Source organism: Ursus maritimus, unplaced genomic scaffold (genome assembly GCF_017311325.1).
Source record: "Ursus maritimus isolate PB19 unplaced genomic scaffold, ASM1731132v1 scaffold_17, whole genome shotgun sequence".
NCBI lineage: Eukaryota > Metazoa > Chordata > Mammalia > Carnivora > Ursidae > Ursus > Ursus maritimus.
Window position 1 is genome coordinate 28,642,714 of NW_024424119.1, and position 16,864 is coordinate 28,659,577.

The window sequence follows — 16,864 nt, forward strand, 5'->3', positions numbered from 1 at the left end:
TCACAGACAGATGGACAAGAGGCAGCGCCAAACACCGTCATATCAGTCACTGTGCAACCTCTTCCCCCTGTTCCCGTGACAGTGTGAGAGGTGTCAGGTGTCCACAGCAAGGCCTGGGCCATCTGCTCCAGCAGCTGATGCCTCCCCACCTAGAGAGAGGACCGGTGCCACACCCCAGGGTGTCCCATAACCACATGACAGCTCGGAGGCTACGACATGGCGAGGACAGGGCTGCAGGGGTCTATGCAAACAACACCGAGAGGAAGACCTGGGCTTGCGTGAGCTATGGACAGGAACAGAGTGCCGAGGGTGTAGACCTGCGGGGGCGTTAGAACCCCAGATGGGATGGAGGAGAGGGATGTTTGATTTCAGACAAATAGAGAAGGATGGGGAGGATGAGAAATTCAAAGAAAAATACTCAGCTTGCAGTTAGAAATGAGCAACTGGAGGTTGTTCTGGTATTTCCAGAAGGCAGTGGACGCAGGCCTGTGGGCTGCGGGAGACCCGAGACCAGCGCCAGCGGTAGTAGCCCATGTGCGGATGCAGAGGCCGCACACACACACAGCCTGGAGGAGAGGCATTTGGTTCCCCGATACCTGCCATGTTTACTGCTCACCCCCAGCTTACTTCCTGCTCCTGCTGGGCCGCCCCCAGCCCAGCCTAAACCAGCCCAGGGTTAGCAGGAAGCGGCAGGCATCCCCCACCCCAACAGCCTGGCTCTCTAAAGCCTTGAGGACAGGAAAAGACCAACCTTAAGCCCGCCTTTGTCATCGGGCAGCACTGGGACACTCCAGGGCTGTCGGACCTTCGAGTGGGGCGGAGGTGGTGGGTGGCTGGGCCGGCCTTTGTCTTTATTCACCTGCATGCAGACAGATGCCAGCAGTCGAACAAGTTCCGTGTCTATGGACACAAAAGGCAGCGCTTTACCTGCAAATACGTCTGCTGGGCCATGGGGAGAGGGCTCAAGGAGACCCCGGGCAGCCTCAGAACTCAGCCCTATGACTCCAGAGTCTGTGTTACTGCCCATCCTCCAATCTGGTCCGAAGGCGGCAAACAGGCTACAGGGCTCAATGTACTTCACCAGAAAGAAAAACCAGGAGGCCTCTCCCCACAGAAAGACGGGGGGGTAACGTGGTTTAAAAGTACAGACTCTGCAGCCAGATGGCAGGGGCTTCAATCCTGTCTCTGTCCCTCCCTGGCTGTGCAACTGCAGGTAAATGAGGGAACCTCTCTGTGTCTCTGGAAAAGGGGTGAGAGTATGCACCACGCAAAGGTGTCTGGAGGATTTGAGGGAATTTCTAGCACAAGGTAAGTGCTTAAGAAAGGTTAAGTATTGTTATTATTACCTGGGTTACCAAAACAAACAATAAACAAGACCGAGAAGAAAATACTACAAACTATTAACAGTGTTTTCCTCTTGATGACTGCGTTTTCTTCTCTCCAAGTATTCAATAAGCATGTGTTTCTTAGAAAATTTCAGGCAAAAACTTCGTTAAAAAAAAAAAACCCACTAGGAAAAAAATCAACTAGGGACAGACTGCCTTACTGCACAAGGGAGTGGGGATGTGGTCAGGGGGCAACAGAGAAGAGACACAGAGAGACACGAGTTTGTTCGAGAAAAGCATGCGTGATGCTGGGGATGGGTTCTAATGACAAGAACTCTTTCGCACGCTGGGAGGGTCTCCAATGAGGCAGAGTGAGCTCACTGGACTTGGGTGGAGAACCCCACCTCGCCAGCTGGGTCAGGTCATTTCCCCTGGCCCTGGTCACCTCCCCTCCACAAGCGGACATGAAGCTCTGCTTCCCCTCACGTGCCCTGCGAGGATGAAATGGAACCAGGTATGCATCTGAGACACGTGGGGCCTGCAGCAGGGGTAGGGTGAGGGGGGCAATGCTGGCGACAAGGTAGGGTGCTCTGGCCTGCCACCCCATAGCCAAGAGAGGCAGCGGGAGTAACTCCACTTGGGACTAGGGAAGTCAAGTCCTCTCCCAAGGCCAGCATGTTGGGATCTGGCTCAGGGCTCAAAGTCTGTGGGTCAGAAGGGCCTCCCAGCCTCTCTCCGTTCCTGGGCTGAAATTCCAAGGCAACAGGAGACAGGACAGACAGACAAACTCTGACCCCTAAGCTGACTGACTGGATGCCTCAGGTCCCAGAGGAGGGCCTATCACAGTGGGGGAGGGTCCAAGGGGAGCACCAGCTGCCCGCAGGGACCAAGAAAGGTGGGACTACGGATGGCGACACCCCCAGCAGGGTGCCCTTGACCCAGCGGCCTCTACCTACACAATTCAGCGGAGGAGGCCACTGGCCCATCTCTGATGCTGCTTGTCAAAGGGGCCTTTTGTTTCCCCCAAGTCGGGGTTTCTGGCCACGAAGCCATTCTAGGACTTGTGTGGACTGCTGAGGCAGATGCCTGTCTCGCTGGCCTTCCCTCCTGGGAGACTCCCTGAAGACTGGTGCTGGAGAAGCCCAGGGGATTACCTGGTACCAGCCCAGCCTTTGCTGAGAAGGGAAGTGAGTTCCCTGAGAACACGTGGTGAGCCCTTGGGGCTTGAGAGTGACTTCCCCCACGAGTAAGCAGGGGCTGAAAACAAAGGTGATTCTCTCCATTCCTAGCCAGAGAAAGGCTGTGCAGGTTTACAACCCTTTTCCCCAAAACAACCCACCAGGATCACTCAGCAGCATCACTAGGTCAAAGGCCGTGTACCCGTTTTTTGCACGAAGAGTGACATCAGCCCCTTGGTTTAGCAGATATTTGACAATTTCCTTATTCCTGGAGAGGAAAGAAAAAGCCAGAGTTAGACGCACTGAAAGCGAAAGCCTGGCTTTGCTCTTGGGCAAGACGCTGATGGTATTAACTACAGGGCGCCATCTCTGAGCCTGAAAGAAGGGTGTGGAAAGCTGTAAACTGTCTCACACTCCTCCTTCCCTACCCCATGGGCAGGTCAGACCCGAATGTGATGGAAACCAAAGGCTCCGTGTTCCTGCCACAAAAGATAAGCCACGTGGCCACCATGCCCACACGCAGGTCCCCACTCCTCCTGCCCCAAATTGGGACCACCGCACTGTGGAAGCCCCACACAGGCCAAGGTGTCTGATGCGGAATCCCGAGGCTGACCAAATAGGAAAACAAACTGCTTCAAGATGACGCAGGAAAGAGCCGTAATCACTTGAAACAGGGCAAGTAAAGGGCTGGTAATCTGGAATCAGATCACCTAGCTGCTGGAAGATGGTCTGCAGCTCCTGGCCTCTGGGCCAGCCTACCCGAAAGAGGTGGCCTCCAGGAGGACAAGATGAGAAGGGATTCAGAAGCACCAGCCAATGGCGGCGCCTATTCCAAAGGAGAGGGTTAGGACAAGTCTCACTGCCGGTTGCCGAGAAGCCACTGGTGCGAATGGCAGATGTTCGCTTCCAGTGGGACATAGACTTAACATCAGTGTGAACACTCCAGACAAACCGATCACTGTTCCACTGAAATCAGCCTAGGGAAACTTATCTGCCTGCATAAAACCTTCCTGCTGCAGGTTTTTATGGCTACTGGTGAATTCTGTGACGAGGTCACAGGCATCAGGACACAGAAGAATAGGAATGCAGGAAAGAGTGAGCCTGCGCTGCTTTGGTTTTTTTGTCTTCACAGCCCCCGAGTTCATCTATAGTTTCTCAGGACCAGAAAAGCCCATCAAGAACCCTATCTCAGCTCAGGGCGCCGTCAGCCTCCCACGGAGGGGGCGGAGCCGGCACTGACCCGTGGTAGGTGGCCTGCATGAGGGCCGTCCAGCCGTGCACGCTGTCCTGCTTGTCGATGTCGGCGTGCCTCTCCACCAGCAGCTGCACCAGAGGCAGCTGCCCCATGACAGCTGCCAGCATCAGCGGGGTGGCCCCATCCCCATTGACCAGGTTCACATAGTTAGGATCTTCGTCCGCAATCTCTTTGACCAGCTGGCAGTTTCCTGCAAGCAGAAGCAGGATATCTGGTGATCTGTGGGCCTGGCACTGCCGGACAACTTATCCAGCAGGTTTTGGTAACAAACAGGTGCTCAGCCTGCCTCTGTACTGGGCTGCTGGGAATGAGAGGGGCTACGAAGGTGAAGAAGAGGGGGCTCCCACCCACAAATCTCTCAATCTGTGAGGGTCGGAGGCAAGCACACAAATAGTTGTCCTAAGAGAGAGAAGTGTTACTAAGAGAATAGGTGAAGGAAACATGAAGGGCAACGTACACACAGAGAGCTCGGATCTCCTTGGGAGGGGAGGATCAGGGAGGGCTTCCTGGAGGTGGGGTCTACATCAGGAGAGGAGATTTTAGGCTTCATCACAAAGAGAATGGAGTGGGTAGGTAGGCAGTGAGGCATTTCAGAGGTAAGGAAAAGCCAGAACATAGCCACAGGGTTTGGCTGGGGGAGGAGGGTGGGAGAGCAGTCTGGAACTTGTGTATAAAGCACCATAATAACTACCAGTTTCCAGGGGCTGAACCTCCCTGTCAGGAAATAACAAAATGCCTGTTTCTTTCTCAAACACTCTGGGTGGCCTCGAAAAGGACTACAAATACTAGGTTGGGAGAATGTGTCCCTATATTCATAAATCTCCAAAAAGATTTTCTAAAGCACTTACCCATTTTCAACGCATGGAAAATATCAGGCCGCCTTTTCTCCTCATCTGGGTAAACAAAGATTTTCAAAGTTAACCATGAAAGATTTAATAGAACAGAAAAGTCACATGCATGTAACAATACAGCCTAGCTTTAAAAGTGATCTACTTTCCAAAAGCGATCTGATCAGAGACCCACGTAACGGATGAACCCGGCAGCCCTTCTGGAAGAGTTATTCTGAGTGTCCGCATATGCTCAAGAGAGAGATCTTGGGGAGTCATCTGGCCAACGAAACATGAATAAGCAGAACATTTCCTGATCCCACACCCATAAAGCAATCATTTTGGGGCATTCCAAACGTTGGGATGTCCTCTCTTAGATGTAATGGAAAAGTATAGTCTTGGAAAAATCTGGATTCCTATGAAAAAAAATTTTTTTTAAAGCAATTCTTTTCTACTAAGAACTAAATGTACAACCATGAGATAATTCCAAAGCAAAGGGCTGTGGAGCCACTGAGCAGCTGAGCCCAGGGGGCAGTTGTGGATGTGGCCACCAGAAGAGCCAATGTTCATTTTTGTTTTCCTTCCCAAATAAGCAGTGATCTGAATGACTCTGAAAGTCACACTGCCCCAGCCTTGCAGACGTGGCCCCCTGCAGACCACTGCCCACCTGATATTTTCATGCTGGTCCCTGCAGCCCGGCTGGTATGGGAGCCCACGCCTACCCCCAAACCCGGGCCTCGCTGTACCCAAACCATGCTCGCCCCTCCCTCATCTGCTCATCGGTCAGCTTCCTCCACACTTGGGCCTGTAGGGACCGTGCTACTGTCAGAAAGCAGACATCTTCAGCACCAGCCCCCTCGCAGGCGGCCGAAAGCAAGACTTCCAGCAATCTTCCACTAACTCTGGAGACGGAGTGGCTGTGGGGGGAACCTGTGATTCTGGGCTAAATCTCTGGTCCAGGTCAGCCCCGTCAGGCAGCTGGGAAGAGACTGCAGCCCAGTGCAGGGATCACCAAGTCTGGAGTGAGCGTATCACAGCTTGAGTGCGTGTTTCTAGAATGATCAGTTTCCTCATCAACAACAGGGGATGATGACATGCTGATATGTTGCAGAGATTAAGAATATAGATGGGAAACGTTTCAGAAATCCAAACAGCAATTTTTGTTCTTTTGACTAGTGACCGGCACCCACCCCAGAAAGGGTACTCCTTAACTCCAGGGTTCCTATAGAGACGTACAGACAGGGCCACGGAACCAAGTGTGCAATACTATTAAGAAAGGATTCTGCACCTTAGTTTAAAATAGGCCACGTTCCTTTAGGTGTGTAAGCGTCTAATTTGCTGTGGGCAGAGCCTTCTCATGCCAAGACCCTTTGTGGATAAAGGGTGTCACCTGGCCTGTGGGTTGGTTGCTAAGCAACCATCTGATACAAAAGAATCACTGACCCTTTAGACTGACCCCCGGGAGGCTGGGGCAGCTGTGCCACTGATGGCAAGTGACCCTGGGCTGGTCCCTTCCTCCTTCCAGATGCCAGCGTTGGCATCTGTAGCAGAGCAGTTCTGGGGACCCTGCCCAAGCCCAAGGAACAACCACAGGGGGGTGGGGGGTTCCCTGTCCTGTAGCTAATGCGAGGGAGAGAACTGGAGGTCTTCCAGGTGAATTTCTCGCATCTCATTAAAATAGCTAGGGGCTAATGGTTATTTATTTAATAATCTATCATTAATAACACAGCTTTTGCCCTTGCTGCTGTCCTGCCTGGAGGCTTTTCCCTGACAGCCTGTTTGGAGCACTCCCTCAGCTCCTACAAGCCAGCTGCAATCTCACCTGCTCCGGGAGGCCACCCACCAGGGGCAGCCTGCACTGCCCTAATCTCCACTCCCAAACCTCAACCTTGCCCGTTCCTCCCCCCACCATGGTAGTGCCCACCTACTGTACCACGTATTTTATGTTTCTATCTTGTTTCTTGCCTCTCTCCCCTATAGAGACCAAGGTCTTCACAGGCAGAGGGCACACTGTTCTAGAGCAGGGGTTGGCAAACTACAGTCCTGGGCCAAATCTGCTCCCCAGCCTGTTTTGGTAATTAGTTTTATTGGAACACAGCCATACCCACTCATTGATATATAATGTATGGCTGCTTTCACTCTAGCAGAATTGGGTGGTTCTAGAAGACAGAGGCTGGCCCACAAAGTCTAAAATAGTTACTATCTGGTCCTTTCCAGAAAAAGTCTGTTGACCCCTGTTCTAGAAAGATCCCAGAACCTCCTGAATCAGAATCATCTGGTTGGAAAGGAGGGGCCTTGCTATGGGGCTTCCAGGCTCTTCCCCACAGATACCAAATGGTCCAGGAAGCTGCAAGTAATAGGCACTCCCAACTGATTCTTATGCACAGCATATCTTAAGACCCACTGTTCCGTAGGCCAGAATCTGATCTGTGCATGCCCTCTGGTTGGGCAATCCTCAGCATTTGTCATTTAAACACAATTTAGGGTTCTCTGTGAAGCCAGAGCAGGGGAAGGGAAGGGCTAGTGGTGGCACAGCCTGACCTGTCTTGGGCCTGACCGTGGTCAGTGGGTCCAGGTAATCTGCAAGGTCCCTATGCTTGCGGTCAAGTGCGACCTCGAAGGCGGTCTTCTCCAACACACTGAGGTGGTCAGGGTTGGCCCCCTTCTCTACCAGCTGCTGGGCCACGCCAAGCCTCCCGATGAGTGCCGACAGCATCAGTGGGCTCCAGCCCACAGTTCGGGCCACGCGGTTGGGGTCCGCACCCCACTCCATCAGCAGACGCACCACGGCCTCATGCCCGTGCTGGATGGCAGCCATCAGGGCTGTGATGTCCAACAGCTCGTCCCTGCTGTCCCCTGCCCCTGGCTGCTCGCTGGAGGGGTTGTGATGGTCCACAAAGGCACCAGCTTCCAGGAGCAGCTTCACCACGCCCAGGTGGCCACCCCGAGAGGCCACAGTGAGCACACTGGCCCCTAGCCGGTTCTGGGCGTTGACGTCAGCCCCATGATCCAAAAGGAGGTGTGCCACACTCACGTGCCCAAATCTGCCAGAGGAAGACGGAGAATTAGTGATGCTAACATGGAGCACTGACACGGAGACAACTTACGTAATCCTCACTTGTCAGTAATTATTAAAGCCATAATAGCTACTTATAATAAAAGGCCTTCTTCTGGTGCCAGACACTGTGCTGGCCCCGCACGTCCACTGTCACAAAGGTGAACAACTGCTCTGTCTAGGTTCAAATCCAGCTCTGCCGATCACTACCTACAGGACCTTGAGAAAGAACTTTAGCTTCTTCAGGCCTTCACTGGCTCATGTGTAAAATAGGGATATAACTGTATCTACTTCAAGGGCTGCTGAGGGTTAAGTGAGTTACTATATATAAATATATAATATATATAGCACTCAGAACAGTGCTTGGCCAAAGGAGCACTGCATAGGTGTTAGATACTAAGCATTTTACCTTCCACATTACACTAAGAACCAAAGTCACCCAGCTGGTAAGAGATGGTGTCAGGTTCAGAACCCAGGTCTGTCTGATTTCTGATCCCCTCGCTCTTTCCCCTATACCATGCTGCTTCCCACATCTCAGAGAGTTCTTTTTATTCGGCTTTGTAGCCTTGTAATCTACTTCTCTGCCTGCGCAGACTCCCGTGGGCAGGGCTCATGTCTGACTCATGCCTACCCATCCCCAAACGCACACAGAAGGTCCTTCAAGATGAGCCAGCGCACCCCATGCCAAGAGGTGTAGCCCGGCTGTGGTCAGCGGAGATGGGCTCAGGCACCTCTCACCAGAGGCCTGCTGCCACCTGCTGGCAGGAATGTCGGCCGCCGGGGCTAAGAACTGGGCGCGGGGCCAAGCCCTCCTCCAGGAAGCTTGTGCTGACCAGGGAGAGAGGCATGCGACCACCAGCTCACTCCAAAACCAGGAAAACAGATGCCTCTTCCCAGCAAAATCTCTGCCTCCTTTTGCCACCAGAGGGCAGAAAAGATCCGTTTTGCAGGGTTTGGGTTGGCACACTGGCTCAGAGCTGCGAGTGTCAGAGCTGGAGGGAGCCTTGGACTAACCGGGAAAGAATGACGAGAGCGGGCCAGTCGCACCAGACCACAACGCCTGCATAGCATCTGCAGCTGCGAGGCAGCGTTTTGAATCTCTTGCTGCCTTCCCCTCCTTTCCAGAAGTGAGTTTCGTACCTCCTGTAAACCTAGGTCCTCCCATCTCCCTGTGGAGGCAGAGCCAAGGCCAAACTCTGATCCGAACTTAAAATACCTTCAGAGACGTGAACCTTAACAGCACCGGGTCACCTCAGCCTCTGGAGGGAGAGCTGGTGAACTGGCTCCTTCAGCTGCAGGGGGACTGGGCCTGCCCCTCCTCCTCTCCAAGAGCAAAGGGGGAGCACAAAACGACAGAAACTCAAATGCAGAAAGCTGCAACCCCGGCCCGTCTCCCTGCCTCCAGTCTTGTTCCTTCCTGCCCATCCTCCATGGTAGGGTTGTCCAAACCTAAAATGATATTCCCCAAACCCAAACCTGACGGCCACTCCCCAGCTTCCCACTGCCTGAAGAGGCCTATCCACCTTGACTCGGTCAACTTCATTTCCGCCCAACCCCCACGTCAGCCCCTCCACGCCGGCCCGTACTCACCAAATTCCACTCCTCCCACAACTTTGCCTTTGCCATCCGGCCTCTCTGCCCAGAGTACTCTCCTTCCCGTCTCTCCTAGGTAAACCCTTCATCCTGCTTCAGGATTCAGCTCAGAGCTCACCTCCTCTGAGCAGCTTCCAGAACCCCGAGTTCAGGTGCCCTTCATATGGGCACCCGAAATCCCTGGTCCTTGCCTCTAGGATGCGTCTAAGCCTTCCTTCTACCATTATGTCTGCCTGCTAGACTGTGTGCTCTCCGAGGACAGGACTGATGGCTGACTGACAGTGAGGCTGAGTAGATCCTGTCACATGAATGACTGGCATAACCACGCAGAGGATGGTCTGGAGACAGGCCATGGAAAGGACTAGAGAACTCATGTATCCTCCAAGGAAGTTGAGAATTTTTAAAGACCACACTATTTAGTTATCAAGCGTAAAATAAAATCTAGTAGAATTCCTCACAGCAAATTAAAAGGTATTGTCACATTTTTATCTCATTTGATCGTAATAAACTCTGAAATAAACTGATAATGCCCATTTCACAGATGAGGAAACTGAAAATTTGAATGGAAAGCAGAGCCTCTCCTTTTGTTGTTTTGTTTTAAGATTTTATTTATTTATTTAACAGAGAGAGACAGCCAGCGAGAGAGGGAACACAAGCAGGGGGAGTGGGAGAGGAAGAAGCAGGCTCCCAGCAGAGGAGCCTGATGTGGGGCTCAATCCCAGAACGCCGGGATCACGCCCTGAGCCGAAGGCAGACGCTTAATGACTGAGCCACCCAGGCGCCCCAGAGCCTCTCCTTTTGAAAGTGACAAGAGTCAAAACTTGAATCTAGGCCCTAAAATCCCAAACCCCAGCTCTTCTGGTATAAAACATTATCAGACAGAAAGAAAAGGAGAGAATTTGAACAGAAATGCTTACATTTGGAATACTTTCTGAACCAATGGGTAGCCCAAGAGGTCGTTCAATTAGGCTGAAAACAAAAGAATTCAAGGAAGGCTGAGATAATTATGTGGATGCTAAGTTTCTAATAAGTAATTACTGAGGACAGGGAAGTGTGGGGCTTTCTGAACAGCTGCTGTGATTACCAATTAATTTCGGCAATTAACACCTGTGTTTAAAGACCTGGCACAAACTCCTACCACCCAAAGCACTGGGCAGAGAGGACACACTGGCAGGCAGAGAAAGGAAGGGCAGGAGAAGGAAAGTAAAGAGGCCAAGGGTGAAGTTAGGGCCAAAGTAAACACCACGCAACCTGTCCCTTTAGCACTTGGCCAATTTGGTGAGTAGCTTCCCTGTGGCCAACACCAAGAGAAAACAGTGGGTTTTAGGATTCATGGCCGAGACCGGAGGCTGGAGCCACCCATCTGGGTGTGAATGTGGCTCTGCCACTTTCTAGCTGTGTGGCCTTGGGCAAGTTAACTCTCTGAGCGTCAATTCCTCATCTGTAAAATGGGGATGACAACAGTACCTACACAGCCTAAGATTTCTGTGGATTGAATGAGTTACTTCACTTAAAGCACTGAACTTGACACAAAAAGTGCCCGACAAAGCTTATCATTTTCAGAATAGGATAAAATGTGAATGTAACCACTTCTGATACTAAAACACCCACCAGAGACCAAACTGAAGGGTGGGTGGGGCCTAAGAGGATGGCCAACAGGGGTGAGTGACTTATCTGTATACCAGAGTTCCTTCCCAGGAAGGGCTTCAAGTCTTGTTCATCCTGCTTCCTGAGTACATCTCAAACATCTCGTTGCTCTCCTCTGCTGTCTCTGCTCTGGCCCAGGCTACCATCACCTCTCCCTAGACTGCTGCAATCTCCTGCAAACCAGGCTAACTCTAGCCCATCCCTCCAACCTGTCTTCACACTGCAGTGAACATGATCTTTCCAAAACATAAATCTGATTCTGTCACTCACTCTGCCTAGAACCTTCTATTACTCCCCAATGCCCTTAGGATAGCTCATCTTTCTCAGCCCTGCCACATGGCATCTGACTCCTCTCCAGGGGAGGCTCCTCTCCCACTACTTCCAGCCCTCTCCTAGCACTGATATCGTTCTAGCAGTCCTGCCAATGCCTTATGTTCACTTTTGCTTTCAAACCTTTGCCTGGGCCTCCTGTCACCCCGTTCCCACCTCCCATTTCTTCTGTCCTTGTTAATTCTTATGGAGTCTCGACCTGAATATATACATCATTCTTACCAAAAACCTTCCTCCACTTCCCCAAACTGGGTCTGCCAACCCCAGAGCTCTCTGCCCTTTCCCCATCAAGCCTGTCTCTTGTCTGGCCTGGCCACTGGCGCGTGAGCTGCTCCTGGCCCACACTGTGCCTGGCTCCCACAGTGTCCCCGTCGCCCAGGGTAGGGTGGGTAGGTAAGCAGGTTCTTAGGAAACTCATGTTGCAAGAAGTAATGAATGAACACCTCTAAGATGATGTGTCTCTAAGATTCTATTCAACGCGGTCTTCAGATTGTTTCGAAAGGCCCACTAGTTTCAAAGATTCTGATTGTATTATTAAAAGCGCTCCCACTTCTTGTAGTATCCCAAGCTGCTCAAAGTTTACCATTCCAGCTCTCTCGAACGAGTCCCTGACTCGTTACCACCCGGGCCGTCTGCAGGGGCGCCAGGCAGGGCCGGCCACCTGAGCCCGCCTGGCCACGGGGACGGCCGGACACCACCCCTGGGGATCCCGGGCCCCTCACCTGGCTGCCTGCATGAGCGCGCTCCAGCCGTAGTGGTTGCGGCTGTTGACCGAGGCGCCGCGGCGCAGCAAGAAGCGCACCAGCGGCTCGTGGCCCCCGGCCGCGGCGAACTGCAGCGCCGTGTTGCCCGCCTCGTCCGAGCAGTCCACGGCCACTGGCGCTCCGGCCGCTGCCGCCGCCGCCCCGGGCCCGGCCGCCTCGGCCCCCGCCGGCTCCGCGCCCGCCTCGGGCTCCGCGCTGCGCTCCGCCGGCTCCGCCGCCCCCGCCTCCAGCAGCCGCCGCGCCGTCTCCGTGTCGCCCTGGTCGCAGGCGCGCAACAGCAGCTGGAAGGCCGGGGGGAGCCCGCCCTCGCCCATCGCGGCCCCGCGGCCCGCGCCCGTCCGCCTGGCCGGCCGCGCCGGCTCCGCCCCCGGATACCGCGCGCCAGCGCCCCCTTCCGCCCGCCGCCCGCGCGCCTACTGTGTGCCGGGCGCGCGCCGGGGAGCCGGGCCGCGCGCCTACTGTGTGCCCGGCGCGCGCCGCAGGCCCGGCCGCGCGTCCTCGCCGCGCCGGGAGGAACGGTGAGTTCCGGGAAGCTCCGAGTGCAGCGGGCCCGCCTCTGCCGATGCAGCGCCCGGTGGAGGCCCTCCGTGGCGACTCCGGGGACTTACTGCCCCGCGCGGAGGTCGGAGCGGCTGCTCCAGCCCACTCACGCTGCGAGCTCGGAACGGGCCCCGCCGCTCGGGCCCGGCCTGTGGCGCGTCGCTGTGCCTTACCCCGCCGGCGCCGGGCGCTTAACCGCAGCTTCCCGAATAGTTGTTGCCTGAAGTGAGGCTCGGATGGGTCCACTCTGTACCCCGCCCCCGGGACGTCCTGCGGGGCCTACAGAGCCGGTCCTTACCTGGAAATTAAGGCTACAAGCGCCTCCTGTACCTCCTGTCTTTTCATCAGTGATTCTTCAATCACACCATCTGGGACATTGTTACAGATGCAAATTTCCTGACCCCACCCCAGACCTACCGGCTCAGAAATTGTGCGTGTGGGGCCCAGCCACCTGTATTTTAACAAGCTCTCCGGGTGGTTCTGGTGCATACTGAAGTTTGAGACCCATGTTTGATCCTCGCAGCATCCTGACAGCCACCAGGGAGGGCTCAGGTGACGACCCCCAGTTTACAGAGGAGACACCTGAAATTTAAGGAAGATTAAGTCACAAGACTATCCTGCAGGAGCGCTGTGACCGGGTTCTGTGCTCTGGTCTCAACAAATATTTATGGAGTGCTAACTATGCACTGTTCTAGGTGCTGGAGAAGCTGCAGGAACAAAATAAAATCCCTGCCTTGGTGGGGCTGACGGTGGAAAAAGACAAGCTGTAAATACACAAACAAGTAAGTAACTTGTACACGTGTTAGTGATGAGTGCTATTGAAACAATAAATAGAGCATAACTAAATCCAAGTAAATAGGATAAAGGATGGGATGTTATTTTATAGTAGGATGGGTACAGAAGGTGTTACTGAGAATGTGATACTCGCACAGAGACCTGAAGAAATGGAAATATGGAGCCATGCTGACATTTGGGGAGAGTGCCATCCAGGCAGAGGGAGAAAAGCTTCTAACAAAGAGCAGCCCTGTTTGCGAACTGTTTACACCGCCTGCTCTTCGTGATAACATTAACATTCTGATATGGGGTAATTGACTTCTGTAGACTCTGAGCTGTAGTCCCAAAGCCTAGCAGAAGGCCGGATATAGTAGGTGCTCAGTACATGATGTGTAAATGGCTAAGTCTCGTATACGTTATTATAACACAGATCAGCACTTGATGAGGGCCTGAAGAAGGAATAAGGATCATGGCATTGGCAGATCAGAGAAGATGGTAATACCATTAGGATCTGGGCCAGCAGGGCTGGAAGAAAAAGCCTTCTAAGCAAAGCGTAAATATGAAGAGAAGTCTTGGGGTGCCTGGGTGGCTCAGTCGTTAAGCATCTGCCTTTGGCTCAGGTCATGATCCCAGCGTCCTGGGATCGAGCCCCGCATCGGGCTCCCTGCTCCAATGGGAGCCTGCTTCTTCCTCTCCCACTCCCCCTGCTTATGTTCTCTCTCTCGCTGGCTGTCTCTCTCCCTCTGTCAAATAAATAAATAAAATCTTAAAAAAAAAAAAAGATGAGAAGTCTTGAAAGTACACGGGGTTCAGACTGCAGAGGGCCAATGAACGCCAGGATGAAGACCATGGGATTTATTCTGTGAGTAATGGGGAGCCATGGAAAGTGAGCATGAGTGTTAGGGGGCTAGAGCTAATCACCTAGGCCCAGTGTCTGAGGTGGTGCACACTCATGACCAGATTTGGCCCCATTCACAACAGAGGTGAGGACTACTTCCTTTTGAAGGTCTAATGAAGACATTCGTTTCTGTGAAAATCCTGAATAATTGCATCCTTTTAAAATTCTATTTATTTGGGTATCTTTTTACTAACGAGCTGTTTCATTATAAAAGTTATATGTGTGGTAAAAAAATAAATTCCAACAGTACAGAAAGGCATCAGGCAAAAGTAAAAGCCCCTTTCCTTCTTCTCCCACTTTCGTGGGCCTGCTGCCCGTAGGTAACCAATAGTCACATTTGTTTCATCTTTCCAAGGATATTTCCCACGTATACAAACATGCATACATACATGTAGGCATTGATCAACTTTCTTGATTATAAGTTGTAGACATTAACCCTCTGGATAATTTAAGTAGAAAGGGGATTTAATACAAGGTTCTTTTTGTAGGTCACAGAGCCCATGAGGGCCAGAGAACCAATCTTGGAAGCCCCGCAGCCAAGAACCAAGTACCACTTCACACCATGGCTGCACCCCTTACCGGGACGGAGTCTGCACAGACCCTTTTTGGAATTACCAGCTCCAGAGTGACAGCCTGAGATGCAAGCATGTCAATGGCTCAGCCTGGGTCATGTGCTCTGCCTGGCAAAAAGGGAGGCTGAGAAAGTGCATTTCTGGCCTTCTCAGCATGTATAGCGGGAGGTAGGCTCCAGAATAGGTGCCCTAGAAGGTAGGAGACTCCCCAAAATAGGGATGGGGTTCAGATACTGGGCCGCCCAAAAGGATAACAAATGTCGACGACAACTATTCCCTCGAGAGTGAATACCTGCTGCTTACCCCTGCCCCGCTTCTCCAGCTCTGGGAAGAAATGCCTCCTTTCTTTCAGGGCGCCTCCCTCCCCACTCTCAGTCTGTATGATTCAGTGGTTAGCGTCTGTCCAAGCCCATCCTGATTGCTTCCGCCCAGGAGTTTTTGCTAAAGCAATTGGGAACAAGGCGCTCTGTGCTGAGGTGGTCTGCTCTCAGCATGTCCGGCTGTTGTAAGCCACACTGGCCGGGAAAGCAGAGTGATGGAAAGAGATGGAGTCAGAAAATCCTCACAGCTCCCCCCTCCATTCTGTTTGGTCGGTTTGTTTTGAGCAGGGTTGTCTCTGCTGTAATCCCAGCCATCACAAATGCATATTTTACTGTTTGAATGACTGAAGTCATACTATGCAGGCTATTCAGAATCTTGCTTTTTAAAAAATTTAACAAATGGCTTGGGCATCTTTCCATGTAGGTGACTATAGATCGACTGTATCCTTTTGAGTGGTAGCATGTAACCCCATTAAGCAGATGTACCCTAATTTATTTAATCATTTTTTAATGATGCACAATTAGCTTGTTTCCAGTGTTCTGCTATTATAACAAAAAATCTTGCGCTGACGGTGCTTATAGCAGTCAGGGTCCCAGCAGGAGACAGATGGTACACTTGGCTGAAGAAATGAGGACCATGTACTAAAGGACTAATTACAGAACTGTGGGCAGAGTTTACTAAGAGCCGCAATAGCTGGTGCAGTACTCCAGAGCTGCTAACAGTAGGGAGCCATTGCCACCCCAGGCCTGAAGGGGGAAGGGAGAGAGCAGTTACTGGAATTCTGCAAGAGAGAAAATGGGGAGATCTCGCTGATGGGAGTTAGGACCTTTGGTAGAGGGACACAGCAAACCTACAGTTACCTAGTAGGGAATAATCCCCAGAGGAATAAAATCCTCTGACCTCCCACTCCTCCTGCCCTCTAGTGCTCCTCCTTGGCCAAAGCCAACAGTTAGCGGAGGTTCGAGCCTGCTGCCGTGGTCCCCCCAGTCATCCTCCCAGGGTTCAGAGCAGGGAGGAGAGAGACTCAGTGGTGCATATAAACATTCCAGCACCTTGCTGCTCAAAATGGGGTCCTCGGACCAGCAGCCTTCGTACCACCTGAGAGCTTCTTAGAAACATAGCATCTTGCATCCACCCCAGACCTACTGAACCAGAATCGGCATTTCAGCATGACCCCCAGGTGGTTCACATGCACATAGCTTTCGAAGCATGAATCCGGCACATCTTTGTACACAAATCTCTTATGCAAGTGTATCTGTAGTCTTATTATGTATGAACTCTCTTCCAATATTTTTTCACTGACCCCTGTGCTGATTTGGGTCCTCTGAGAACCAAATGCCAAGGTGCTTTTTTTTTTTTTTTAAAGATTTTATTTATTTATGTGATGGAGAGACAGCCAGCAAGAGAGGGAACACAGCAGGGGAGTGGGAGAGGAAGAAGCAGGCTCCCAGCTGAGGAGCCCTATGTGGGACTCGACCCCGGAACGCTGGGATCACGCCCTGAGCCGAAGGCAGACGCTTAACGACTGCACTACCCAGGCACCTCGAGGTGCTTTTTATCCCTCTAGGAGAAATGCTCGGGTAAAGGAAGGAGGAGGAAGAAAAGGGAAGGAGGGCCATCAGATCCTAATGCAGATGCTACAGCTGGGAAAAGGGAGTGGGACGTAGGAGGCTGGGGTAGGAAGGCTCCAGACTGCTGTGCAGTTCTGGAAATGTCTTGGCCAAGCCAATAGGGAGTCCCCAGGCAAAGGTGGCCTGCGAGGGTATCCTGCATCAGACAGAAGTA

At 52.5% G+C, this 16,864-nt stretch overlaps 1 protein-coding gene across 1 annotated transcript in view; it reads right to left on the bottom strand.

The window, feature by feature from the left end:
• ANKS6 (ankyrin repeat and sterile alpha motif domain containing 6) overlaps positions 1-12,288 on the bottom strand; it is a 44,984-nt gene extending 32,696 nt beyond the window's left edge. The window contains exons 1-6 of the mRNA XM_040631655.1: positions 11,933-12,288; positions 7,127-7,629; positions 4,607-4,651; positions 3,744-3,948; positions 2,665-2,771; positions 748-900 (exon numbers count right to left, since the gene is read on the bottom strand). Of these exons, the coding sequence (XP_040487589.1) occupies positions 748-900; positions 2,665-2,771; positions 3,744-3,948; positions 4,607-4,651; positions 7,127-7,629; positions 11,933-12,288 (1,369 nt within the window). The remainder of the gene's footprint in view (positions 1-747; positions 901-2,664; positions 2,772-3,743; positions 3,949-4,606; positions 4,652-7,126; positions 7,630-11,932) is intronic.
• Between the last annotated feature and the right edge of the window lie 4,576 nt (positions 12,289-16,864).